The 26482-nt window shown below is 48.9% G+C and overlaps 1 protein-coding gene across 10 annotated transcripts in view; it reads left to right on the top strand.

The window, feature by feature from the left end:
- The window catches only part of PCDH15 (protocadherin related 15), a 1224756-nt gene that overhangs the window by 707016 nt on the left and 491258 nt on the right, over positions 1-26482 (top strand). For 9 of the 10 annotated variants that reach the window (XM_064145003.1, XM_064145009.1, XM_064145013.1 and 6 more), the window contains one exon: positions 16044-16162. In XM_064145003.1, coding sequence (XP_064001073.1) covers positions 16072-16162 — 91 coding nt within the window. In that variant the 5' untranslated portion in view covers positions 16044-16071. Of the gene's footprint in view, positions 1-16043; positions 16163-26482 lie in introns of those variants that run through there. The other variant, XM_064145010.1, reaches the window with a different exon arrangement.

Genomic DNA, 26482 nt, shown 5'->3' with positions numbered 1-26482 from the left:
GATCAGGTTTGCTCAGGGGCCTATCAAGTTTGACATTGAATGTCTTCAGGAATGGGGTCTCAACCACATCTCTGGGCAGCCTGTTCCTCCTAATGTCCAACCTACATCTAACCTCTAGTTTCAAACCACTGCCTCTCAGCCTGTTCCTCCCAATGTCTAACCTACATCTAACCTGCTCTAGTTTCAAACCACTGCCTCTCAGCCTGTTCCTCCTAATGTCCAACCTACATCTAACCTGCTCTAGTTTCAAGCCATTGCCTCTCGCCCTACTGCTAAAGGCCCTTCTAAACAGTCTTTCTACAGCCTTCCTTTAGGTCCCCTTCAGATGTTGAAATGCTGATATCAAATATCAGATACTGAAGTGTTGAGGAGGACAAATCAGGAGTACTAATCTCTTACTTCTAAGGGGTCCTGCCAGGGGACACAGAAAAGTGAGGTACACTTGCATAACTTTTCAGTCCCCTGAGGCTTTTCTGCTGGGACAGCTGCTGAACCAGGCATTGCAATCTGCCTGCATCAGATGTGTTTTCAGCTATGTGTAGTGTTTATAATTGCATGCTAAGTGATACCTAAAAATAGAGACATTTGCATTTTTGCCTCTCTGCATTTGTTCTGGGAAAGGTGTAAATGATGATTAAAGCATTGGATAAATTGTGAATGCATAAAAGATTGGAGAAGTAATTCAGCAGAACTTTGAAACCACTCCAATTATAGGAGTGTGGAAGGCTTTCTATGAAGATGTCTTAAGAGATTAGTTTCAAAACCAGGACAATATTGTTTAGAGATGATCTGCTTCAAAGTGATTGATGGCTACCTTCCTTAGCTGAACCTGCTCATCTGTGGGTGTTTTGAAGAATCATAGAATCAACCAGGTTAGAAGAGATCTCCAAGCTCGTCCAGTCCAACCTAGCACCCAGCCAGCCCTGTCCAATCAACCAGGCCATGGCACTAAGTGCCTCATCCAGGCTTTGGTTGAACACTTCCAGGGATGGCAACACCACCACATCCCTGGGCAGCCCATTCCAATGGCAAATCATTCTGAGGGACCTCTGGAGTCCAACCCTCCTGTCAAGGCAGAGTCACCTAGACAAGGTCACACAGGAACACACCCAGGCTGGTTTTGAGTTTTTTCCAAAGAAGGAGGCTCTACCACCTTCTGGGCAGCCTGTTCCGTGGCTCCTTCATCCTTAAGCTATTTTTTTCTCTCTTTCTTTCTTCCATTCCTTTCATTCTTTGCCTTTATTTTTTTCTTGTTGTGTTTAATTAAAAAAATGTAAAAGAAAAAAAGAGATGCAGGTGTGAAGTGACACAAGTACTCAACACCATCAATCCAACTGCACTTCTGGCAGTTACTAAAAACCTGATCTCAACAAGTTTAAAACTATATAATGCCTTCAAGAGACAATTTCTGAGGGAGTACTGATGATATGAACTTCAAACATGGGTGAAGCTGTACAGAAATATTCATATCATGCTGTGGTGTCCTTTATTTGGTCGTGCCACTTAAAGTTGACTGTATCCTGAGGACAAGTTGCAGTGCTTGTCATGGATTCTGTTTTGTATAATATGACCTTACCAGGCTGGATGGATGAGCAGAGGCCAAGGGGATGAGATTGAACAAGGCCAAGTGCAGGGTTCTACACTTTGGCCACAACAACCCCAAGTGACACTACAGGCTGGGGACAGAGTGGCTGAGAGCAGCCAGGCAGAGAGGGAGCTGGGGGTGCTGGTAGAGAGGAGCTGAAGATGAGGCAGCAGTGTGCCCAGGTGGGCAGCAGAGCCAATGGCATCCTGGGCTGGCTGAGGAGCAGTGTGGGCAGCAGGACAAGGGAGATTTTTCTGTCCCTGTGCTCAGGCCACAGCTTGAGTGCTGTGTCCAGTTCTGGGCTCCTCAGTTCAAGAGAGATGTTGAGGTGCTGGAAGGTGTTGAGAGAAGGGCAGCAAGGCTGGGGAGGGGCCTGGAGCAGAGCCCTGTGAGGAGAGGCTGAGGGAGCTGGGGGTGTGCAGCCTGCAGAAGAGGAGGCTCAGGGCAGAGCTCATTGCTGTCTACAACTCCCTGAAGGGAGGCTATAGCCAGGTGGGGTTGGGCTCTTCTGCCAGGCACCCAGCAACAGAAGAAGGGGACACAGTCTCAAGTTGTGCCAGGGGAGGTCTAGGCTGGATGTGAGGAGGAAGTTGTTGTCAGAGAGAGTGATTGGCATTGGAATGGGCTGCCCAGGGAGGTGGTGGAGTTGCCGTGGCTGGAGATGTTCAAGAAAAGGATGGGTGAGGCACTTAGTGCCATGGTCTGGTTGATTGAATAGGGCTGTGTGCTAGGTTGGGCTGCATGAGCTTGGAGGTCTCTTCCAAACTGGTTGATTCTGTGATTCTAATTTCTGAGGTCTGTGTAGGTGCTACTTCCATACAGCTTTTGCCTTGGCTCTGATGTCTGACCTGCAAGACAAAACTCATTGTTATTACGATGATATCTCTAGAAGGAGATTTTGTTTTACAACTTCCTCTTTTGGGGAGGACTACCTGGCATAAAAGTTGTGGAAATTAGGAGCCGGCTCCAGTAAAATGTCTATGTCACTGCAGTAATTTCTCTTTGTGTTCAGAGCAGGACAGAGCTTGCTCAGTAAATGAGCCCTGGCACCAAAGCAGAATGTTTTCTTGTGAAGAGGCAGGGTAGGTCTCTGGGGAGCTGCAAATGAATCTCATCTTTGTAGCTACCTGTGAGCCAAGAAAAGACATTCACAATTGCTTTCCAATCTTTCTGTTCATGTGTGAACAGGGCAAGTGCTGGGCTGCCTGCATGGTAGCAGCTTCTGACTTCTTGGCCTTTAAATACATTGAGCTGTTCAGGTGACATTTCCCCTCAGATTTCAACAGCACTGCTAATGAAATATCATGAGACCTTTGGTGGATGTGACTATGCTGGGCACTGGAGGCTAGAGGAGAACTTGCAGTGCCAGTAGTCCTGCCCTCTCTTCTTGAGGCAGAGAGGGGCACTCCAGCCTTGAGAAGTTGACCATCAAAAAGAGCTGCTGCTCAGCACCACTAGGGGAATACTCTTGGTAAAAACAGTAGCAAAAATGGGACATGAATCTGGAAAAGGAAAGCAGACAGGATTGTCACCTTCTTACTCCAACAGCTCTTTAAAAGAGACAATGGCAATATGGTACCTGTGACACAAAGCTGGCAGTGCTCCCTGCAGAGCAGGCATACATATCAGAAATGGCTTAGGTTGGAAGGGATCCTAAACATTATCTAGTCCCAAACCCCTCTGTCCTGGGCAAGGGCACTTCTACTAGAGCAGGCTCATCAAGGCCCTGGCCAGCTTGGCCTTGAACACCTTTGGAGAGTGGGCATACACAATGTTCCTGGGCAATGTGTTCCAGGGTTTCACCACCCTCACTGTAAAGAAATCCTTCCTAATCTCCAGTCTAAATCTCCCCTCTTCCATGCTTCAATCCATTGCCTCTTATCTTGTCACTACAAGCCCTTGTAAAAAATCCCCAGCTTTCGTGCACTCCCCCTTTTAGGTACTGGAAGGGCACTAGGAGGTATCCCCAGAACCTTTTCTTGATCAAGACAGCCAATGGCATCCTGGCCTGGATCAGGAGCAGTGTGGCCAGCAGGACAAGAGAGGTTCTTCTGCCTCTATGCTCAACACTGGTCAGGCCACACCTTGAGTGCTGTGTCCAGTTCTGGGCTACTCAATTCAAGAGTTGAGGTGCTGGAAGGTGTCCAAAGAAGGGCAATGACACTGATGAGGGTCCTGGAGCACAGCCCTGTGAGGAGAGGCTGAGGGAGCTGGGGGTGTGCAGCCTGCAGAAGAGGAGGCTCAGGGCAGACCTCATTGCTGTCTACAGTTACCTGAAGGGAGGCTGTATCCAGGTGGGGTTGGTCTCTTCTGCCAGGCAAGCAGCAACGGACCAAGGGGACACAGTCTCAAGCTGTGGAAGGGGAGGTCTAGGCTGGATGTTAGGAGGAAGTTGTTGGCAGAGAGAGTGATTGGCATTGGAATGGGCTGCCCAGGGAGGTGATGGAGTTGCTGTGCCTGGAGGTGTTGAAGCCAAGGCTGGGTGGGGCACTTAGTGCCGTGGTCTGGTTGATTGGATAGGGCTGGATGCTAGGTTGGACTGGATGAGCTTGGAGGTCTCTTTCTGTCTCTGTTCTCATTTAAATTCCCAGAGTCTCAAATGTCTTTGATAGAACCAATACCATGTTTTTTAGAGTGCCCCTCCCTGTTCCACCTTCTTTCCCAAAAAAAAGGATTAGATGTAGAGAGAGGAAAGGTAAAGCAGACCCAAATAAATAATCTCACTCTGATTTGAAAGTTAAAAGAATAAAAGTTTAACAATAAATTGAACAGATATCTGAGGTAGGGAAGTTACAAAGGTATAGGGAAGGGAAAATAAGATACAAGATGTGTAGATAAAACCAGATTTTGATGGGTTTTGTCCACCTCGTGGGTGATGGACATGTGGCAAAACAAAGAGAAGCAGGAACAGGATGGTGATGCTGCTAAGCAGGGAGCACAGACAGCAAGAACAGGAAGTCCCCCTGTTTTTATAGACCTTTAGAGAGGAAGGGGGAGTGGGCTGACCATGAATCACCTGGGGGTGTTCAGACCCACCCCCGGGGGGGGAGTCAAGACCACCTGGGGTCAGGTTCAAGGTCACTCCCCCGGAAGGTTAACCCTGTACACTTCCAACCTGATTGATTTTATGATTCTATGGTCTCCACAGGGATCTGTCTAGGGATGTGACTGTTGGGTGCAGCATATAACTCTCAGGGACTCGTCCTGGTGGATTTCTTCATCAAGATTTGGTACAGTTAGTAATTTACAGGCAGTTTATGAACCAACTACTTCAGATTTCCAGAGCAACAATTTACAGCAGGAGATGCCTCTACACCTTATAAAAGTTCTTGAATTAGTCTGTAACCTGGAGTGCAGAGAACTATTTGACTTAATCAGCCTCACTGTTTGTCAGCTGGCCTACCTTCACGCACCAGGACTATTTTTAAAGCTTCTGCCCCAGTAATAACATCTTGACATAAGAGCAGCTGAGTGTAGTGCTGCTAGGCGTGTGCATGTTTGTGTGTGCATGTTGATCCTGAAATGTCATTGCACTGAACTGTTCTAACAGAGCTATATAAAACCCCTCTGATTGCTCCAGGCTGTATTTAACACTACTTCTAATGTGTGATGACTAACAGGCAAGGAGAAGTAGAGAGGTAGACTTTGCTTTGACAAGTTTGATATATTTATTTTACCCAATTTAAATACAAGTTCTCCTAGTAAAAGAGAAGCTGCAGCATATAAATTCCTCTAGAGAATCATAGAATCAGTCAGGGTTGGAAGGGACCACAAGGAGCATCTAGTTCCAACCTCCCTGCCATAGGCAGGGACACCCTACCCTAGAGCAGGCTGCACACAGCCTCATCCAGCCTGACCTTAAACACCTCCAGCCATGGGGCCTCAACCACCTCCCTGGGCAACCCATTCCAGCCTCTCACCACTTTCACACTCAACTTCCTCCTCACATCAAGCCTGAACCTACCCACCTCCAGCTTTGCTCCATTCTGTTGTGGAGGCAGGGAATTAATGTGGCTGAGTCAGGGACTTGTACAAAAATAGAGTTCTTTTATTTTCCCAAGAACCCACCCCCAAACTAGATACCAAAATTACTTTAGTTTTAGTTACCAGATTCAGCTTGTTTGAGGAAATCTACACGGCTGCCATCAATAATCTGACTATTTTGGAAGTCAGAAGTTGGAAAAGGCTTGAGCTATTAATCAATAGTGTTTCCCACTTAACAATAAAGCTGAGCCAAAATAACTCATGGTCAGGCTGACTTGGTCCCGCAGCCTGTGCTCTGGCTCTCTTCTGATGCCATCGTTAAGAGGTATTCAGGTGCACAAAGGGTGCTAATGGGTGAAGCCGTCCTCCGGAGCAGAGCGCCAGGGGCTCCTGCTGCAGAATCTATGCAGGCCAGGTGAGGTTAGGGGAGAAGTCTCAGGCAGGCACAAATGCTCAGGCAGGCACGATCTCTAGGGCAGGAACCCCAAGAGCAGGAAGTCCCCCAATACTTATACCCTTCCTACACAAAGAGCAGAGTTACCACTTCCTAGGTGTGAAGAGCACAGCCACTACCCAGCCTGATTCCAATGCGGGCACTGCACGAGCACCCCTCGTGCTGGCAGTGCCGGCCTCTTGCTCATCCCCTTGCCAATCCCAGAGAGTGATTGGCATTGTAATGGGCTGCCCAGGGAGGTGGTGGAGTCACTGTCCCTGGAGGTGTTGAAGCCAAGCCTGGCTGGGGCACTTAGTGCCATGATCTGGTTGATTGGACAGGGCTGGGTGCTAGGTTGGATTGGATGAGCTTGGAAGCCCCTTCCAACCTGCTTGATTCTGTGACCCTAAAAGGAAGCTCTTAACAATGAGAGTGATGAAATACTGAAACAGGTTACTTAGAGATGTGATGGAGGCCCTGACCCTAGAGACATTCAAGATCAGACTTGATGTGACTCTCAGTAGCCTGCTTTAGAGAGAGACTGTCTACAAAGGCCAGTAGTAACAGGACCAGGGGCAATGCCTTCAAACTGGAGAAGAGCAGATATAGATTGGATGTTAGGAGCAGGTTATTTACCCTGAGGTTAGTGGAACACTGGAACAGGTTGCCTAGAGAGGCAATTGAGGACACATCCATGGAGCTGTTCAAGGTCAAGCTCAACAAGGCTCTGAGCAACCTGATCTAGTTGGAGATGTCCTTCCTGACCTCCTGCAGGGATGTTGGACAAAATGACCTTTGAGGTCATCATAACTGATGCCATCTGTGAGGGTATGTATGAATTACTTGAATAGAGATACACAGAACTTGTTGAGGAATTTTGACTTGCAGCTGAAAATGTTTTCAGATCTCCATAGAAATTGCTGAATAATCAAAACTTTGCTAAGCATAGAACAGCCAGAGAGCCACAAATGCAGCATCAGTGCAACCCTGCTTATGTGTGGAGTAGCTAGATTGGTAAGAACAGTTCCAGCAGCTGTGAAAAGGGAGTTATGAGTATTTGATCTTGCAACTTGATCTGAAAAAAATCTTATATAACTGAAAGGTTTTATCCGAGGAGAGAAGAGTAACAAAAATCCACATGGCTTGTGCTAATTCTGTAGCATGGATGTCCTACAGAGGAGGCTTAATGGTGACCTCATTGCTGTCTGCAGCTCCCTAAAGGGAGCCTGTAGCCAGGTGGGGTTGGGCTCTTCTGCCAGGCACCCAGCAACAGAACAAGGGGACACAGGCTCAAGTTGTTCTGGGGGAGGTCTAGGCTGGATGTTAGGAGGAAGTTGTTGGCAAAGAGAGTGATTGGCATTGGAATGGGCTGCCCAGGAAGGTGGTGGAGTCTCTGTGCCTGGAGGTCTTCAAGAAAAGCCTGGATGAGGCACTTAGTGCCATGGTCTGGTTGACTGGACAGGGCTGGTTGCTAGGTTGGACTGGATGATCTTGGAGGTCTCTTCCAACCTGGTTGATTCTATGATTCATGATTCATACAGCTGTTACAATAGGTACTGAGTATATCCTAGAGGTTATAGGCTAAAATGTTTACATATGGCTTAGTGGTGGACTTGGCAGAGTGGGGTTAATGGTTGGACTTGATGATCTGTGAGGTCTCTTCCAACCCTGGTGATACTGTGATACTGTGATCTTGAAGATCTTTTTCAACCTAAATGATTGTATGATTCTATGAAAAAAAAAAAAACTGGGGAGGGACTTTTCAGGCTGTCAGGGAGTAACAGATTAGGGGGAATGGAGCAAAACTGACGGTGGGTAGGTTCAGATTGGACATGAGAGTACTCAGAGCCTGGAATGGGTTGCCCAGGGAGGTGGTTGAGGTCCCATGGCTGGAGGTGTTTGACATCAGACTGGATGAGGCTGTGGGCAACTTGATCTAGGGTAGGGTATCCCTGCCCATGGCAGGGGGTTGGAACTAGATGATCCTTGTGGTCCCTTCCACCCCTGACTGATTCTGTGATTTTATGATTCTGAGTGCTCAACGAATGTTAGAGAAATACTACCCTTCCTCCAGTTTTGGATGTTCCACAAGCCAGAACACCCCTAATGTTTGTATTTGCCTTGGAAATTGTTCAGTGTAAGCCCAGTTCAGCCAAGTATTTGCTTATGCTTGAGTTTTCTTCAGGAAACCATTTATGCAGATATTTGGCTTCAGTGAATGGAGTTATTCATGGTTGGTGCCGCATTAGAACCACAAACACCTTACATGACTTGAATTCAAAGGTGAAGTCTTCCTTTGCTGGCTTTTTTCTAGGTGCTAACCTGGTGCTATCTCATTGCTGTCTACAACTACCTGAAGGGAGGCTGTAGCCAGGTGAGGGTTGGGCTCCTCTGCCAGGCAAGTGGCAACAGAACAAGCAGACACAGTCTCAAGTTGTGCCAGGGCAGGTCTAGGCTGGATGTGAGGAGGGAGTTGTTGGCAGAGAGAGTGATTGGCATTGGAATGGGCTGCCCAGGGAGGTGGTGGAGTTGCCATGGCTGAAGGTGCTCAAGAAAACGATGGGTGAGGCACTTAGTGCCATGGTCTAGTTGACTGGATAGGACTGGGTGCTAGGTTGGACTGGATGATCTTGGAGGTCTCTTCCAACCTGGTTGATTCTATGATTCTGGCACCAGTCCTCTAGAATAAGCCCTTGCACTTCATACACTCACTAGTTTTGAGTTTGCAATCTTCAAAGTAGTTCAACAGATCAGCAATAATATTGATGAGCCTTGCAGTAAAGCTGGCTGTAGTATTTTTCCTGTGTTTAAACACTTCAGTAACCTGTACTTTTAATGATAGGTGTACTTTTAAAGGTTTGTCACAGAGAAACACCATGAAGCAAAAAATATGTAACTTCTGGGGCCAGAAGGACTTCTGGCTGGTTGAGTCAATTAACAGCAAACATAGAAATAGATAATTAATGTTTGTTTTTTTCATTTAAGTACTGCATTATTCATCCAGCCATGGGAGTGTAAAGGAAAAGTTCTAGGTCCTGCACCTGACTTGGGGCAATCTTTGATATCAGTCCAGGCTAGCTGATGATAAGAGTGAGAGTAGCTCTGCAGAGAAGGGCTTGGGGGTACTGGTGGCTGAGAGGCTGGACATGAACCAACACTTGCAAATGCCATCTGGAGCTGCATCACAAGCAGATGGAGGGAGGGGATTCTGCCCCTCTGCTTTACTCTGATGAGACCTTACCTGTCTAACTCTGGGGCCCCCAACACAAGGAGATTTACCTGTTGGAGTGAATCCAGAGCAGGCTACAAAGATGATCAGAGGGCTGGAACACCTCTGCTTTGGGGATGGGCTGAGTCAGTTGGGGCTGTTCAGCCTGGAGAAGAGAAAAGCAGCAACATCATTTTCTTCCTCAGAAGGTTGTTAAGTCCTGGAACAGGTTACTCGAGTTAGTGGTGGTGTCCTCATTCCTGAAGGAGCTTAAAAGCTGTGCAGATGTGCTGCTGAGGGACATGGAGGCTCAGGGGTGATCTGGCAATGCTGGGCTACTGGTCTGACCCAATGATCTTCGAGGTCTTTGCAAGCTTTATGATTCTGTTAGTCCATGCAGCATGTGGCATTAGACTGTGCTAGCATGTAGCCAATTTCAGCTAACTCCTTACACCTATCATGCTCATACTGAGACCCATTCTGGATTACCACAACTGCATGTGGCTCTTTTTTTGACTGAGTCCACATTTCTCAACTTAGCTTCACATAAGTGGAATGTTTTAAGCCCTGTGATAATACCTGATCACCAAGTAAATAAGTATTTAAGGTTGCTCTAATACTACTGAGCCTGAAATAAATTCAGGGCACTTGGATGTGAGAACTTACATTTGATATTTCAGGGCTTTTAATTATCCTTCCACTCCATGCCTGTCTTTGGTTCTTGGTACAGCTGTACAGGTAGAAAGGGAACACTGTAAGGAGCAGTGTTGAAACTTATGTTCTTTTGAGAACAGGCTGTGAATCATAGAATCACAGAATCAGTCAGGGATGGAAGGGACCAGAAGTAGCATCCAGTTCCAACCCCCCTGCCATGGGCAGGGACACCCTACTCTAGATCAGGCTGCACACAGCCTCATCCAGCCTGGCCTTCAACACCTCCCTGGGCAACTCATTCCAGGTCCTCACCACTCTCATGATGAACAACTTCCTCCTCATGTCCACTCTGAACCTACTTACCTTCAGCTTTTCTCCATTCCCCCCTGTCACATCCTGGCAGCCTAAAAAGCCCCTGCCCACATTTTCTGTAGCCCCCTTCAGATCCTGGAAGGCCACAGTAATGTCACCTGGGAGTCTCTGCTTCTGCAGACTGAACAGCCCTCACTCTTTCAGTCTGTCTTCATAGGAGAGGTGCTCCAGGACTCTGAGCATCCTTGTGGCCCTCTGAGACTTGAGGCTGTTCAGCCTGGAGAAGAGAAGGCTCTGGGCAGACTTTTTTGCAGGGACTTGCAGTGGTAAGACAAAGGCTTTGAGCTGGAAGATGTGAAATATATGATGGAGATTAAGGAGGAGTTCTTGAGAGCAAGGGTGGTGAGGCACTGGAATGGGTTGCCCTGTGAAGTTGTGGATGCCTCATCCCTGGAGGTGTTCAAGGCCAGGAATCAGGCCTTGAGCAGGCTGATCTAGGGTAGGATTTCCCTGCCCATGGCAGGGGGGTTGGAACTAGATGATCCTTGTGGTCCCTTCCAACCCTGACTGATTCTATGATCTTTAAGGTGTCTTCCAACCCAAACCATTCTCTGATTCTTTTCTTAAATACACAGAAGTAAAAATTCCCTGAGCTTTTTTTCTTTTTAATTCTCATTTTGAGCTTTGTTTTGTGCTTGAGTGTATGACTTCTCTTTGCCCATGGCAACATCAAACTGTAAAATGCTGCTGTAGCACCATTAGAACATTTTGCAGGGCAATACTGAGTCCTGTAGACACATTGCATGCTCTTATTTTGCAGATCCTTCTAGTGTCATCAATTGATAATTGTCCTTCGCCCTGTCAGACTGTGCATCTAGAGTTCTACACTGCTTCTTAAATCCAGCTGGTGACCTGTCACAAGTGGAGTCCCTTAGGGCTCAGTTTTGGGGCCAGTCTTGTTTAATCTCTTCATCAATGACCTGGCTGAGGGCATCAGATATACCCTCAGCAAGTTTGCATGTGACACCAAATGAAGCAAGTGTCAATCTGCTGGAGGGCAGGAAGGGCCTGCAGAGGGGGGTTGGACAGGCTGGATCCATGGGCTGAGGCCAATTGCATGAGGTTTAACAAGGCCAAGTGCCAGGTCATGCACTTCAGTCTCAACAACCCCCAGCAGCCCTACAGGCTGGGGAGGAGTGGCTGGAGAGCTGCCTGGCAGAAAGGGACCTGGGGCTCTTGTTGGCCAGCAACTGAACATGAGCCAGCAGTGTGCCCAGGTGGCCAAGAAGGCCAACAGCATCCTGGCCTGGGTCAGCAATGGTGTGAGCAGCAGGAGTAGGGAGGTGCTCATGCCCCTGTGCTCAGCACTCCTGAGACCACACCTCCAGTACTGTGTCCAGTTTTGGTCACCACAGTACAGGAGGGACACTGAGGTGCTGGAGCAGTGCAGAGAAGGACAACAAGACTGGGGAGAGGTCTGGCAAACATGACTTGTGAGGAGTGGCTGAGGGAGCTGGGGGTGTTTAGTCTGGAGAAGAGGAGGATGAGAGGGGACCTTCTTGCCCACTACAGCTACCTAAAAGGAGGTTGTAGTGAGGCTGGGGCTGGTCTCTTCTCCCCACTTACTCATGACAGGACAAGAGGAAATGGCCTCAAGTTGCATGAGGGGAGGCTTAGGTTGGCTGTTGGGAGGAAGTTGTTTCCTGAGTGGGAGGTCAGGCACTGGAACAGGCTGCCCAGGGAGGTGGTGGAGTTGCCATGCCTGGAGGTGTTTGAAAGGAGAGTGGATGTGGTGCTTGAGGCTCTGGTATAGTGATGAAGGCTGCTGGGATGCAGGTTGGACTGGCTGATGCTGGTGGTGCTTTTCAAGCATAGCAATTCCTAGTGCTGAGATGTTGTGCTGAGGGGTTTAGGTTAGTCAAGGACTTGTCAGTGTGAGACTAATGATTGGACTCGCGGAGCTTGAAGGGCTTTGCCAATCTAAGAACTTCTGTGGTTCTGTGATTCTTACAGATTGTCTGCTTCTGGGGACGTGGCAGTAACTTGTGGTTTCTTTGTAAGCTATTTCTGAGTTAGCAGAATCTGTTTAAAGAACATTCTTTCTTTCTACACTTCACACCACTTTTTTTTCCTGGTATAAATTGGAAGAGAAAGGAGGGGCAGTTTTTCTTCTGTTGTATTACAGTTGCATATAGAGATGCTTATTCTTAGAGCAGCACCATTGCTGTCCTCGTGGTTTGCTTGACATTTCATCAAAATCAAAAATAAATCTGCCAAGATTCTGTCGAAGAATCTCTTCAGTGGAGACTCAACTCAAGTATGTCAGCTGAGCTTGAAATAACCTTCAGAAATAGAAGGTTGTGAGTGGAGATGGGGATTTTTTCTCCCAAGGTTGTGAAACAAAATGCCAAAACCCCTTGAAGTGTGGATGTGCATTTCTCTCAGGGTGGTATAACACATGCAGTCTGCACACAAATGACATCTTTCTTACACTGACCTGAAGAAACTAAGATAGGTCTCCTGCCCAGCTCCTTCCAGGGTATGAGGTATAAAAGGTGGCAAGCACTAGACAGCAAATGCTACCTAATGAATAACATTGGAGGTAAGTTGGAGAGCCAACCAGAGCCTGGGCTGCAGCAGGAGAAGTGTGGCCAGCAGGGCCAGGGAGGTGATTCTCCCTCTCTACTCTGCTCTGTCGAGACCCAACCTGGAGTACTGCATCCAATTCTAGAGCCCCTATTACAAGAGGGATGAGGAGATGCTGGAGAGTGTCCAGAGAAGGGCCAGGAGGATGCTGAGAGGGCTGCAGCAGCTCTGCTGTGAGGACAGACTGAAAGAGTTGGGGCTGTTCAGTCTGGAGAATAGGAGGCTCCCAGGGGACCTTCTTGTGGCCGTCCAGGATCTGAAGGGGGCTACAAAAAAGCTGGGGAGGGACTTTTGAGGCTGTGAGGGAGTGACAGGGCTGGGGAGAATGGAGCAAAGCTGGAGGTGGGGAGATTCAGGCTGGCCATGAGGAGGAAGTTGTTCGTGATGAGTGGTGAGAGGCTGGAATGGGTTGCCCAGGGAAGTGGTTGAGGCCCCATGGCTGGAGGTGTTTCAGGCCAGGCTGGCTGAGGCTGTGTGCAGCCTGCTCTAGGGTAGGTTATCCCTGGGCATGGCAGGGGGTTTTCAATAAGATGATACTTCTGTTCCCTTCCAACCCTGACTGATTCTGTGGTGCTAAACACTGTCTGCTTAAACTGGAAAAGAGACAGAGCCCCATTGTGTTTGGATTTCCACTTAATGTGGGAGGGAGAAACATGAAACACTAAATTCACACCCTCAGAACTTCCCAGAAGGTCTAATAATGGCACTGGAATCATTAGAATTAGTCTAGGCTTTTTCTATACATAGTCTGCTAGAATATAGGATCACAGAATTGTGTCAGTTAGAGACCATTGAGTCCATCCATTAACCTAAGGTCACCATGGCCGTTAAACCACATACCCAGGTGCCATGTTCACATGTTTCTCAAACACCTCCAGGCATGATGATTCCACCTTCTTTCTGTGCAGCCTCTTCCAATGCTTGAGCATATGGCATGGTAGACTCATAGAATCATAGACTCAACCAGGTTGGAAGAGATCTCCAAGTTCATCCAGTCCAACCTAGCACCCAGCCCTGTCCAATCAACCAGACCATGGCACTAAGTGCCTCAGCCAGGCTTGGCTTCAACACCTCCAGGCACGGCCACTCCACCACCTCCCTAGGCAGCCCATTCCAATGCCAATCACTCTCTCTGACAACAACTTCCTCCTAACATCCAGCCTAGACCTGCCCTGGCACAGCCAGAGATTGTGTCCCCTTGTTCTGTTGCTGAGTGCCTGGCAGCAGAGCCCAACCCCACCTGGCCACAGCCTCCCTTCAGGGAGCTGCAGACAGCAATGAGCTCTGCCCTGAGCCTCCTCTTCTGCAGTCTGCACCCCACCAGCTCCCTCAGCCTCTCCTCACAGGGCTGTGCTCCAGGCCCCTCACCAGCCTTGCTGCCCTTCTCTGGCCATCTTCCAGTACCTCAACATCTCTCTTCAATTCAGGAGCCCATAACTGGATACAGCACTCAGGCTGTGGCCTGAACAGAATAACCTCTGTTGTTCTGCTGGCTGCACTGCTCCTGAGCCAGCCCAGGATGCCGTTGGCTCTGCTGCCCACCTGGGCACACTGCTGCCTCCTCTTCAGCTCCTCTCTACCTGCACCCCAGCTCCCTCTCTGCCTGGCTGCTCTCAGACACTCTGTCCCCAGCCTGTAGTGCTGCTTGGGGTTGTTGTGGCCAAAGTATAGAACCCTGCACTTGGCCTTATGCCCTTGGCCTATGCCCTCCCATCCAGCCTGTCCAGGTCCCTCTGCAGAGCTCTCCTACCCTTCAACAGCTCCACACCTGCTCCTAGCTTGGTGTCATCTGCAAATTTACTGATGCTGGACTCAGTGCCCTGGTCTAGATCATCAATAAAGATATTGCAGAGGACTGTGGCCAGCACTGATCCCTGGGGCACATCACTGGTGACAGCTGCCATCTGGATGTTGTACCATTCACCACCACTCTCTGGGCCCAGTCCTTCAGCCAGATATTGAATAGGACTGGGCCCAGCACTGTTCCTCAGCATCCTCCTCTGGGTGACCCCCCCCCTTTAGCAGGGGAGCTGCACTAGATGGTCTCCAGGGATCCCTTTCAACCTTTAGCTCACTGGGAGTAGGGAATTTTGCCAGTGGACTTCCCCCCCCCTTCAGCTACCTTCAGTTCTCTGAAGTGCTTTGAAGCATGAGGCTGAAGCAGGAAGCATAACAGAAATACTTTACTGTATGGAAATTAGATCTTGTTTTTGAATGCATTTTTTATTTTCTTTGGCTGGGAGTATCTACTTCAACTGTGTATATGTGCTTATCAGGTTCACATGTATGTGCTCTTACTCATGGGATTTCCTTTCCTCACTTTAACATATGCCCCATGTGGCCTATATATGTCCTTGTCAAGGTCCAGAGAGCAGAGATTAACAACATCTCTATCCAGAGGAGCAGGATCTATTCTTGTAGTTGTCTGTGTTGTAAAATGAAGGTGCAAGCCAGACCAGAAATCACCACAAAACTATTTATTGAAGGATAATGTTGAAGAAAACAGAGGGAGGGAGAAGGGGAGAGAGAGAAAGGCAGAGAAAAAGAGAAGAAGCAGGGAAGGGAAAGAGCAGGGATTGTATTACCATCAGCTGCAGATGGGGATGCGAAAGAGAAAGATGTGTGCATGGCCCAGGGATGTTCTTCTGTGGAGTTCATCAGGAGTTCTTCTGGTGGATGTGCAGCTCTGGTGGTGCTTTGGTGGAGAACCACACCTGGAGGTGCACACTTCAGCAGTCATTGCTCATGTCTTTTTATGCAGCTTTTTAGCTCAGTGTCCAGGTGCAGCTCCCCAGGAAGTCTTCATCTGTATTCTCATGCATTCACAGGGCCTCCATCCACTCCATGTGCTGCTTACCTGTCCATACCCTGAATACACATAAGCTTTTTTGCTTTGGGATAGCTGACCTAAGATGTGCACACCCTGGGCATTCAAGCCAGGTGAGGTCCAGGAGTTTCCTCAAAGGCACTGTCTGCTGAATTGCATCAGTAAGCTTTTGGCCAAGCACCTGGTCTCAGCCTGGAGCTTAACAAAGGCAGTTTTCATCTTTGCTGATTAGGGAGAGACAGTGTCAATCTTTATCTTTGTTGATGAAAAAGGGAGAGAAGATTTAGACTCTCACAGTCCTATGTCCTTAGGCATGCCCTGTGAGATAGTTTGTAATCACTCCTCTTTGTGTAGGCTGCTTGACTAATTCATCTATCAAATCTTTCTCTTTCAGATCTGCATTGAGTGAAGTTTGACAAACAATGGTCCAGCAGTTTTGTCTCTGGAAATGGTTAGCTGTAGGAATGGCAGTTACTACTATCTTAGCAAGTTGCTTGGCCCAGAATGATGAAGGTAAGGTGTTTTTTTTTTTGCTGTGAGGGAGGGGTGGGATGATTCCATGATCTCATTTTAATTACCTCCCCCAAGCCCCCTGAAACTATTGCTTGAAAATGTAGAGAGAGATATGGGTGTATTTAATGGTTTGAAGCACCTGCTGATGATCATATTTTACAAAGCTGTTGGTTTACCAAGCAGGATAAAATCTAAAGTTATGGTGATTCCCTGTTGGATTCTAGCATTAGAAATTATTTTCTCATGTTCACTAAACAAATACTTCATCTTTCTTAAGTAGGCAGATAGAACACTCAGAAGAGAATCTGGAGAGGAAAGATGGTAGAGCACTGAGAGCAGGATCTGGAAAGGAAAGATGGTAGAGCACTGAGGACAGGATCTGGAGAGGAAGGATGGTAGAGCACTGAGAGCAGGATCTGGAGAGGAAGGTTGGTAGAGCACCGAGGACAGGATCTGGAGAGGAAGGATGGTAGAGCACCGAGGACAGGATCTGGAGAGGAAGGATGGTAGAGCACTGAGGACAGGACCTGGAGAGGAAAGGTGGTGGAGCACAGAGAGCAGGATCTGGAGAGGAAAGGTGTGTTGTGGAGGCAGGAATTAATGTGTGCCTGAGTCGGGAATTTTATACAAAAATAGAGTTATTTTATTTTCCCCAAACCCGCCCCCAAAACTATATATACAAAGATTTAGTTTAACAGATTCAGTTGCTTGGGAATATCTACAGGGATGCCATCGATAATCTGACTATTTTGGAAGTCAGAAGTTGGAAAAGGCTTTAGCTATTAATGAATAGTGTTTTCTCACTAATAAAGTTGAGCCAAAATAACTCAGGATCAGGCTGGCTTCCTGATGAGGTCTGTCCCTCTGTTCCTTTTCAGCAGCTGCAGGTGGACCATTAAGGGTCGTTAGGCTTACAAAGGGTGTCAATAGGTGAAGCAGCCTTTGAAGATCTCTCTGCATCCAGGCGAGGTGAGAGTGGGGGAACTCTCAGGCAGGCACAAACATCCAGGCAGGGACGAACTCCAAGGCAGGAACCCCCAAAGGTGGGAAGCCCCCCAATATTTTTACCCTCGCTAGACAAAGGGCAGAGTTACCACTTCCTTAGGCACGAAAGCGCACGGCCGATTCCAGCGCGGGAACTCACGGGGCACTCCTCGTGTGGGCAGGACCCCTTTGCTCACCCCCTTCATTCCTGCAGGGCAGGCAAGGTGGGGGGGAACCAGGCGGCTTTCTCTCTCCCCCAAAGTCACGGCAGGAGAGGAACCTAGGGGTATACAGGACTCCAGGACAAGGTGGTAGAGCACCGAGGACAGGATCTGGAGAGGTAGGATGGTAGAGCACAGAGAGCAGGATCTGGAGAGGAAAGGTGGTGGAGCACAGAGAGCAGATTCTGGAGAGGAAAGATGGTACAACACTGAGAAGAGGATCTGGAGAGGAAAGGTGGTAGAGCACAGAGAGCAGGTTCTGGAGAGGAAAGATGGTACAACACTGAGAAGAGGATCTGGAGAGGAAAGGTGGTAGAGCACAGAGAGGAGGATCTGGAGAGGAAGGATGGTAGAGCACTGAGAACAGGATCTGAAGAGGAGAGATTGACATTGAGAGTCTTCCAGAGAAACAATACTTCAGAAATCCTGGAGAAAGGTGTTAAGAAGTACCAGAAAGGCTTCCTGCCAATTATCTGCAGTAATGAACAAGTACAGGCCTAGATAAGTGATTCTAATTTGTTCTTTTGCATGACTTAGAAGTGGAAGAGTTCATTTTGCCAGACTTGTTCTTACTCCTAAGAATAACAAGAGGGATAAGTAAAAACTGAGTCAGGTTTGAGAATGCCTGTAATGAAGTTGTTAATTTTTAAGTGCCATTTCTACCTTCCATGTACCATGTATGGATGACTTATTCAGCTGACTTGAGAGTAGAAAACTCTATTTTGGCAGGTATAAAGTGCAGTGGCTTTAATTTGTTAAAAGTATTCATCCAATCCTTCTTGAATTCCTTCCTTTCTTCCTTTTTTTCCTCAAGTGCCAAGTATGTATTTCTTGCTCTGTTGTTTTCTGAATGTCCTTTTATTCTCTTCCATCTCCCAGCCCAATGATGCATTTCATGTCCAGAATGTATAATAAAACTAATTTGATTTCCACATGCTGTCATTGTAGCTGTCACTGGAGACACTGATGAGCAGCTCATATTTCAGATACTTGATCTATGCTTGTCTCCTCTCAGCTTGCATTTGAGCTGTTTATGATAGCAGGAGAGTGGGGCCTTTATGCTTTGCAATGTTGGACTTGGTGATGCTTGTCAGCTGTCTCTGAGCAGCAAAATGCTTGATCTGAAGGAGTAGGGACTGTCTGGCAGAGGGATTCACTATGATGTGTTCAGCAGAATAAGTCAAAAGGAGGGAAGTATGATGGTAGGGCAACATTGGGCTGTATCTGTTCTAGGCTCATGGAAAGAGCTCAGGGTAAGCTGAAATAGAGGAGGTTTATATATTGTTTTCTATGGGGACAGACTACAAGAGTTGGGACTGTGCAGCCTGGAGAAGAGAAGGCTTTGGGAAGACCTTAGAGCAGGCTTCTAGTACCTGAAGGGGGCTACAGGAGAGCTGGGGGTGGACTTTTGACAAGGGCTGGGAGTAATAGGACTAGGGGTGATGGCTTTGAGCTGGATGTAGAGTGGATCTTAGGAAGAAATTCTTGACAGTGACACTGGAACAGGTTGCCCAGAGAGAATCATAGAATCACCCAGGTTGGAAGGTACCTCCAAGCTCATCCAGTCCAACCTAGCACCCAGCCCTGTCCAATCAACTAGACCATGGCACTAAGTGCCTCATCCATTTTTTTTCTTGAACACTTCTTCCCTGGAGATTGTCAAGGCCAAGTGAGGCAAGGCCTTGAGAAATCTGGTCTAGAGGAAGGTGTCCCTGCCCATGGCAGGGGGTTTGGAACTAAATGGTCTTTGGGATGTCTTGCAACCCAAACCATGCTATGATTTTTACCATGATGTTGTCTGCATTCACATGGGCAATGGCATAACAGTCATCATCAAAAAAAAAAAAGAGATCCATCTTTGATCAAAGTAACATTGTGGATTTTATTTGAATACCAATTTCTAGTGAGACTTGGATGAGGCTGAAATGTACAAAACATACAGGTTCTGGAAAGTATAATAGGACCCAGCTTGACCTTTCAAAAGAGGGAAACAGAATCTTCAAGTTTCAGAGCTGCTCTTTTCTATTTCCATGTTCAGTAAGGTTCCCATCTCAGGGTATAAAGAATGTTACAAATGATTTAGAGGAAAGAAAAGGTACTTGTCCACAATATCACATAAATACATGAGGCTATAGTTTGTTTCTGACTGAAAATGTATAGCGAGATCCCCAGCTTGAAGAGGGTGTAAGCATGTGAAACATGGAAACATCATCAGTCAGTTTGCAGATGACACCAAGCCAAGATCAGGTGTGGAGCTGTTGGAGGATATGAGAGCCCTGCAGAGGGACCTGGCCAGGCTGGATGGGTGAGCAGAGGCCAATGGGACAAGACTGAACAAGGCCAAGTGCAGGGTTCTGCACTTTTCCCACAACAACCCGAAGCAGCACTACAGGCTGGGGACAGAGTGACTGAGAGCAGCCAGGCAGAGAGGGAGCTGGGGGTGCTGGGAGAGAGGAGCTGAAGAGGAGGCAGCAGTGTGCCCAGGTGGGCAGCAGAGCCAACGGCATCCTGAGCTGGCTCAGGAGCAGTGTGGACAGCAGGACAAGGGAGGTTCTTCTGCCCCTGTGCTCAGCACTGCTCAGGCCACAACCTGAGCTCTATGTCCAGTTGTGGGCTCCTCAGTTCAGGAGAAATGTTGAGGTGCTGGAAGGTGTTCGGAGAAGGGCAGCAAGGCTGGAGAGGGTCCTGGAGCACAGCCCTGTGAGGAGAGGCTCTTCCAACTGGGCTGATTCTGTGATCCTACATAGTTAGTGATCTCTTGTTCACAGAACCCTTTGTTTCCTGATGGGGTGATGTGGTAGGAGAGAATCTGTGCAACTTCCTCACTCCAGTGTCAGGAGTTACTGTGAACAGGTGAAAATGACATCACTGACCGTTAGCAATGGCATCAGAAACTCAGCTAATTAGATTGGTGTGATCTTTTTATTTTAAGTTGCCCTCCACCAGTTTGACCTTTTATTTGTTTCTTATATTGAAGGCCTACAATAATTCTATGAAAAACTGCCAATAAAACCTTCACTTCTGATAGTAGGAAATGGAAAAGACATGAAAAGATAGAATGTATTCAAGTCAGGGCTAAGTCTTAGAATCATAGAATCAACCAGGTTGGAAGGGGCTTTGAAGATCATCCAGTCCAATCTATCACCCAGCACTATCCAATCAACCAGACCATGGCACTAAGTGCCCCAGCCAGGCTTGGCTTCAACACCTCCAGGCATGGCCACTCCACCACCTCCCTGGGCAGCCCATTCCAATGCCAATCACTCTCTGCCAACAACTTCCTCCTCACATCCAGCCTAGACCTGCCCTGGCACAGCTTGAGACTGTGGCTCCTTGTTCTGTTGCTGGGTGCCTGGCAGCAGAGCCCAACCCCACCTGGCTACAGCCTCCCTTCAGGGAGCTGCAGACAGCAATGAGCTCTGCCCTGAGCCTCCTCTTCTGCAGGCTGCACCCCCCCAGCTCCCTCAGCCTCTCCTCACAGGGCTGTGCTCCAGGCCCCTCCCCAGCCTTGCTGCCCTTCTCTCAACACCTTCCTGCACCTCAATATCTCTCTTTAATTGAGCAGCCCAGAACTGGACACAGCACTCAAGGTGTGGCCTGAGCAGTGCTGCGCACAGGGGCAGAAGAACCTCCCTTGTCCTGCTGGCCACACTGCTCCTCAGCCAGCCCAGGATGCCATTGGCTCTGCTGCCCACCTGGGCACACTGCTGCCTCATCTTCAGCTAGTCTGTACCAGCACTCCCAGCTCCCTCTGCCTGGCTGCTCTCAGCCACTGTGTCCCCAGCCTGTAGTGCTGCTTGGGGTTGTTGTGGCCAAAGTGTAGAACCCTGCACTTGGCCTTGTTCAGTCTCTTCCCATTGGCCTCTGCCCACCCATCCAGCCTGTCCAGGTTCCTCTGCAGGGCTCTCCTACCCTCCAACAGCTCCACACCTGCTCATGAATGCAAACAGGGAAAGGCAGTTGCAGCATAAATAGTACCCAAATTCTCTGCAAGTAAAGTGGTTTCGTGCTTACTGCTCTGCCTGTGTGGTTAGTTGCCTGCCTCTTACTGCACTGTGCTCCATTACCCAGTGCTTGCTCTCTTTCAGATGTTTTTGCTGATCTGATTCTTCAGATCTTCCCCAGCCACAGCAATTAATGATGTTGCAAAGCAGCCTTAAAAACTGTATCAAGGACTCTCCTGGAAAACAGTTAGGCTGCTTTTCCCTTTAACTTACTTGAAAGCTTCCCCAGAATCTCATTTGTTGCTTCGGATCAATGCTGTTGTCTGGTAGAAATGAGCCAATTTATTTATGGCTGGCTGATGGTGGCTACAGAATCTTTCAGCTCAGGTAATACTTCTGCTCTCCAGCCAAAGAAGCGCTTAGAGAGCAGTGATTCCCTTTCTTTTGGTTTCACTTGCTAAACTAAACAAACACAGTTCTGTGGGCTGCCATTGCAAAGCAGATTTTCTTCCTGGAACCTAATGATCCTACTGCTTCCCTCTCCTCCCTTGGAACATGGTTGCTGGCATTTGCTCTGGAGTTCTGGTGACATTCTGACAGTTCATTATGAGGCCTGCTGTGCTTTGGTGTCTATTGGAGTAATTTCACTCAGCAAAGCATACTAGATGGTGCTGGTGCTGTAAGGAAATACAGGTCTGACTTTTTCTATCATCAGCTATAACTGGTAGGCACTGGGCCTGCAGGGGTGGTTTTTTCAGAGCAATGCTTTTGGCAGCTGAGAGGTGAAATGATATCACCCTTTGCCTGGTGAGCTGGCTAAAGAGCTCACTTGATGGCCACACCCAAAGAGTGGCTGTCAATGGCTCCATGGCCAAGTGGAGGCCAGTGACAAGCAGAGTCCCTCAGGGATCAGTCCTGGCACCAGTCTTGATCAACATCTTTGTGGATGCCATGGACAGAGGCATCAAATGCAGCCTCAGCAAGTTTGCTGATGACACCAAGCTGTGTGGTGCAGCAGCCAGGCTGGAGGGCAGGGATCCATCCAGAGGGACCTGCACAGGCTGCAGAGGTGGGCACAAGCCAACCTCAGGAGGTTCAAAAAGACCAAGGCCAAGGTCCCGCAGCTGGGTGGAGGCAATGCCAAGCACAACTGCAGGCTGGGCAGTGCCTGGCTGGAGAGCAGCCCTGAGGAGAGGGACTTGGGGGTGCTGGTGGAGATGAAGCTCAACAGGAGCCAGCAGTGTGCACTTGCAGCCCAGAAAGCCAAGCAGAGCCTGGGCTGCATCAGGCGCAGTGTGGCCAGCAGGGCCAGGGAGGTGATTCTGTCCCTCTACTGCACTCTGCTGAGACCCCAGCTGGAGTCCTGCATCCAGTTCTGGAGCCCCTGGGACAAGAGGGATGTGGAGATGCTGGAGCATGTCCAGAGCAGGGCCAGGAGGATGCTAAGAGGGCTGGAGCAGCTCTGCTGTGAGGACAGACTGAAAGAGTTGGGGCTGTTGAGTCTGGAGAAGAGGAGGCTGCAAGGTGACCTTCTCGTGGCCTTCCAGGATCTGAACTGGGCTACAAAAAAGCTGTGGAGGGACTTTTGAGGCTGTGAGGGAGTGAGAGGACTGGGGGAATGGAGCAAAGCTGGAAGTGGGGAGATTGAGCCTGGAAGTGAGGAGGAAGCTGTTCATGATGAGAGTGGTGAGAGGCTGGACTGGGTTGCCCAGGGAGGTGGTTGAGGCCCCATGGCTGGAGGCGTTTAAGGCCAGGCTGGCTGAGGCTGTGTGCAGCCTGCTCTAGGGTAGGGTGTCCCTGGGCATGGCAGTGGGGTTTCAATAAGATGGTACTTCTGTTCCCTTGCAACCCTGACTGATTCTGTGATTCTATGATTCATGCTCAAGTTTTCTTTCCATTTGTTCCCCTTGTGTACTGTGTTTCTTGTTGCAAGCTTTCAGAGCTGGAATTTCAGTCCTGTGTTACTGCTTGCTTGTAGAGAGCTCTGTCACCTGTCAGGGCAATTCGTGTCATGCTCTAGTTGATTGGACGGGGCTGGGTGATAGGTTGGACTGGGTGATCTCTGAAATGGGTCAAGAACTGGCTGAAGGACCAGCCCACGAGAATGGTGGTGAGTGGTGCCACATCCAGCAGGCAGCTGGCACTAGCAGTGTGCCCCAGGGATCAGTGCTGGGCACAGTCCTGTTCAATATCTTTAGTGATAATCTGGGCCAGGAGATTGAATAAGTTAGTAGATGACAACAAGCCAGGAGCAAGTGTGGAGCTGTTGGAGGGTAGGAGAGCCCTGCAGAGGGACCTTGCCAGGCTGTATGGGTGGGCAGAGGCTGTGATGGTTTGGGCTCTTCCCTGCCCCCCCACACTTTGTATTTGCCCCAGCTAACTCAGAGGGACCCTGGGAATATAGATGAAGCAATTTATTTACAGCTAGCAGAATTTACAAGCAGCTATTTACAATATATACAGTTATATACAATTATATACAGAAATATACAAAGGATAAACAATACAAAAGCACAACTCCCCTCCCAGAAACCTGAGTCCCCAGGAGGGGCTCTCAAAACACCCCAACACCTCCCCCGGCTCTTTCAACCTTACCCCAGTTCTCAGGACGAAGAGAGGTGCAGCCAAGAGGTTAGGGAGCAAGGTTAGTAGGAGCAAGGTTAATGAGATGTGACCAGGTCTGAAGGCAAAGGCAGAAGAAAAAAACAAAATGGAGAAAGTTAACTTCTTCTTCCCAGAACTCTCAGCGTGACTGTGAGAGAAGGAGACACCATGTTTTCATTCCACTGCCTGTTATCTAGTTCTTTTACCAAAACATTCTAGCTTGCTTCTAACTAGCACAGAGGCCAATGAGACAAGACTGAACAAGGCCAAGTGCAGGGTTCTACACTTTGGCCACAACAACCCCAAGCAGCACTACAGGCTGGGGCCAGAGTGGCTGAGAGCAGCCAGGCAGAGAGGGAGCTGGGGGTGCTGGTAGAGAGGAGCTGAAGAGGAGGCAGCAGTGTGTCCAGGTGGGCAGCAGAGCCAATGGCATCCTGGGCTGGCTCAGGAGCAGTGTGGCCAGCAGGACAAGGGAGGTTCTTCTGCCCCTGTGCTCAGCACTGCTCAGACCACACCTTGAGTGCTGTGTCCAGTTCTGGGCTCCTCAGTTCAAGAGAGATGTTGAGGTGCTGGAAGGTGTTGAGAGAAGGGCAGCAAGGCTGGGGAGGGTCCTGGAGCACAGCCCTGTGAGGAGAGGCTATCTGAATGCAGGCTGCAGCCAGGTGGGGTTGGGCTCTGCTGCCAGGCACCCAGCAACAGAAGAAGGGGACACAGCCTTCAAGTTGTGTCAGGGAGGTCTAGGCTGGATGTGAGGAGGAAGTTCCTGGCAGAGAGAGTGATTGGCATTGGAATGGGCTGCCCAGGGAGGTGGTGGAGTTGCCATCCCTGGAGGTGTTGAAGCCAAGCCTGGCTGGGGCACTTAGTGCCATAGTCTGGTTTACTGGACAGGGCTGGGTGCTAGGTTGGGCTGGATGAGCTTGGAGGTCTCTTCCAACCTCATTGATTCTACAATTCTATGCCTACTCCTCTGAACTGTGTTTACCATCTCTCTTCAGGTAGTACTTTAATATTTTCATGCTAATTCAGCCTTTCCAGCTTCACCATTCCAATCTGTAAAAATCTGTGGATGAAATCTAACTATATCTGCTGGAGCTCCTTTGTCTGAAAAAAAACTTCCTCTCCCTCCAAAAGATTCACAACTCTATCCTTTTAAGAACTATCACATTAGTCTCAAGGTGCTTTTGAAGAACCCATTGAGTGTTGTGTTCTGATGATTTCTTCATAGCTTTCTTTTGCTTAGTCATGTGTAGTGCTAGAAAAGACTGCAGGTGAATGAGTTATGGATGGAGGGAACTGATTTGTTTTGTTGGTTTTAAAGGAAAAAAAAAAAGTGATATGATTTCACAGTATCACCAAGGTTGGAAGAGACCTCACAGATCATCAAGTCCAACCCTTTACCACAGAGCTCAAGGCTAGACCATGGCACCAAGTGCCACATCCAACCTTGCCTTGAAGTGCCCTAGGGATGGCGACTCCACCACCTCCCCGGGCAGCCCATTCCAGTGTCCAATGACTCTCTCAGTGAAGAACTTTCTCCTCACCTCCAGCCTAAATCTCCCCTGGCGCAGCCTGAGGCTGTGTCCTCTCGTTCTGGTGCTGGCCACCTGAGAGAAGAGAGCAACCTCCTCCTGGCCACAACCACCCCTCAGGTAGTTGTAGACAGCAATAAGGTCACCCCTGAGCCTCCTCCTCTCCAGGCTAACCAATCCCAGCTCCCTCAGCCTCTCCTCATAGGGCTTCTGCTCAAGGCCTCTCACCAGCCTCGTTGCCCTTCTCTGGACACGCTCAAGCATCTCAATGTCCTTCCTAAACTGGGAGGCCCAGAACTGAACACAGTACTCAAGGTGTGGTCTAACCAGTGCAGAGTACAGGGGCAGAATGACCTCCCTGCTCCTGCTGACCACACCATTCCTGATGCAGGCCAGGATGCCACTGGCTCTCTTGGCCACCTGGGCACACTGCTGGCTCATGTTCAGGCGGGTATCAATCAGCACCCCCAGATCCCTCTCTGTCTGGCTGCTCTCCAGCCACTCGACCCCAGCCTGTATCTCTGCATGGGGTTGTTGTGGCCAAAGTGCAGCACCCTGCACTTGGAGCTATTGAACCCCATCCCATTGGACTCTGCCCATCTGTCCAGGCGGTCAAGGTCCTGCTGCAGAACCCTTTTCAATGGCTTTTCAATCCATTCAGGGATGTGGAATCTACCTGATCCTGGGCTTGACAACTTTTAGGGGAAGAAAATTTCCTTCCTCTGGCTACTGTAGCCTGTTGAGTAGGAGGTGTGCCACTGACACCTGCCCATGTGGAGTATCATGAGGCTTTAATTCGAGGATGCTAGTTGGATTTTGCTAGCAGGAATGCCTTTGCAGGACAAGGTTCTTGTTCTTGGGAAGCTTGAGGGCATACATGTTAGCCTTTTCATTGCCGTTTGAAAGAGTTAACCCTCCTGGAGGAGTGGTCTTGACCCTGGCCCCAGGTCCTCCTGACTGGGTAAGGGTGAGTCCAACCCTTTCTCCAGGTGTAGTGCTTAGCCCACTCCCATATCCTGTCTAGACCCCTATAAAAGC

This window comes from Pogoniulus pusillus, chromosome 6 (assembly GCF_015220805.1).
Source record: "Pogoniulus pusillus isolate bPogPus1 chromosome 6, bPogPus1.pri, whole genome shotgun sequence".
Taxonomy (NCBI): domain Eukaryota; kingdom Metazoa; phylum Chordata; class Aves; order Piciformes; family Lybiidae; genus Pogoniulus; species Pogoniulus pusillus.
The sequence above is the reverse complement of the archived record's forward strand: the minus strand, read 5'-3'. Positions and strand labels throughout refer to the sequence as shown.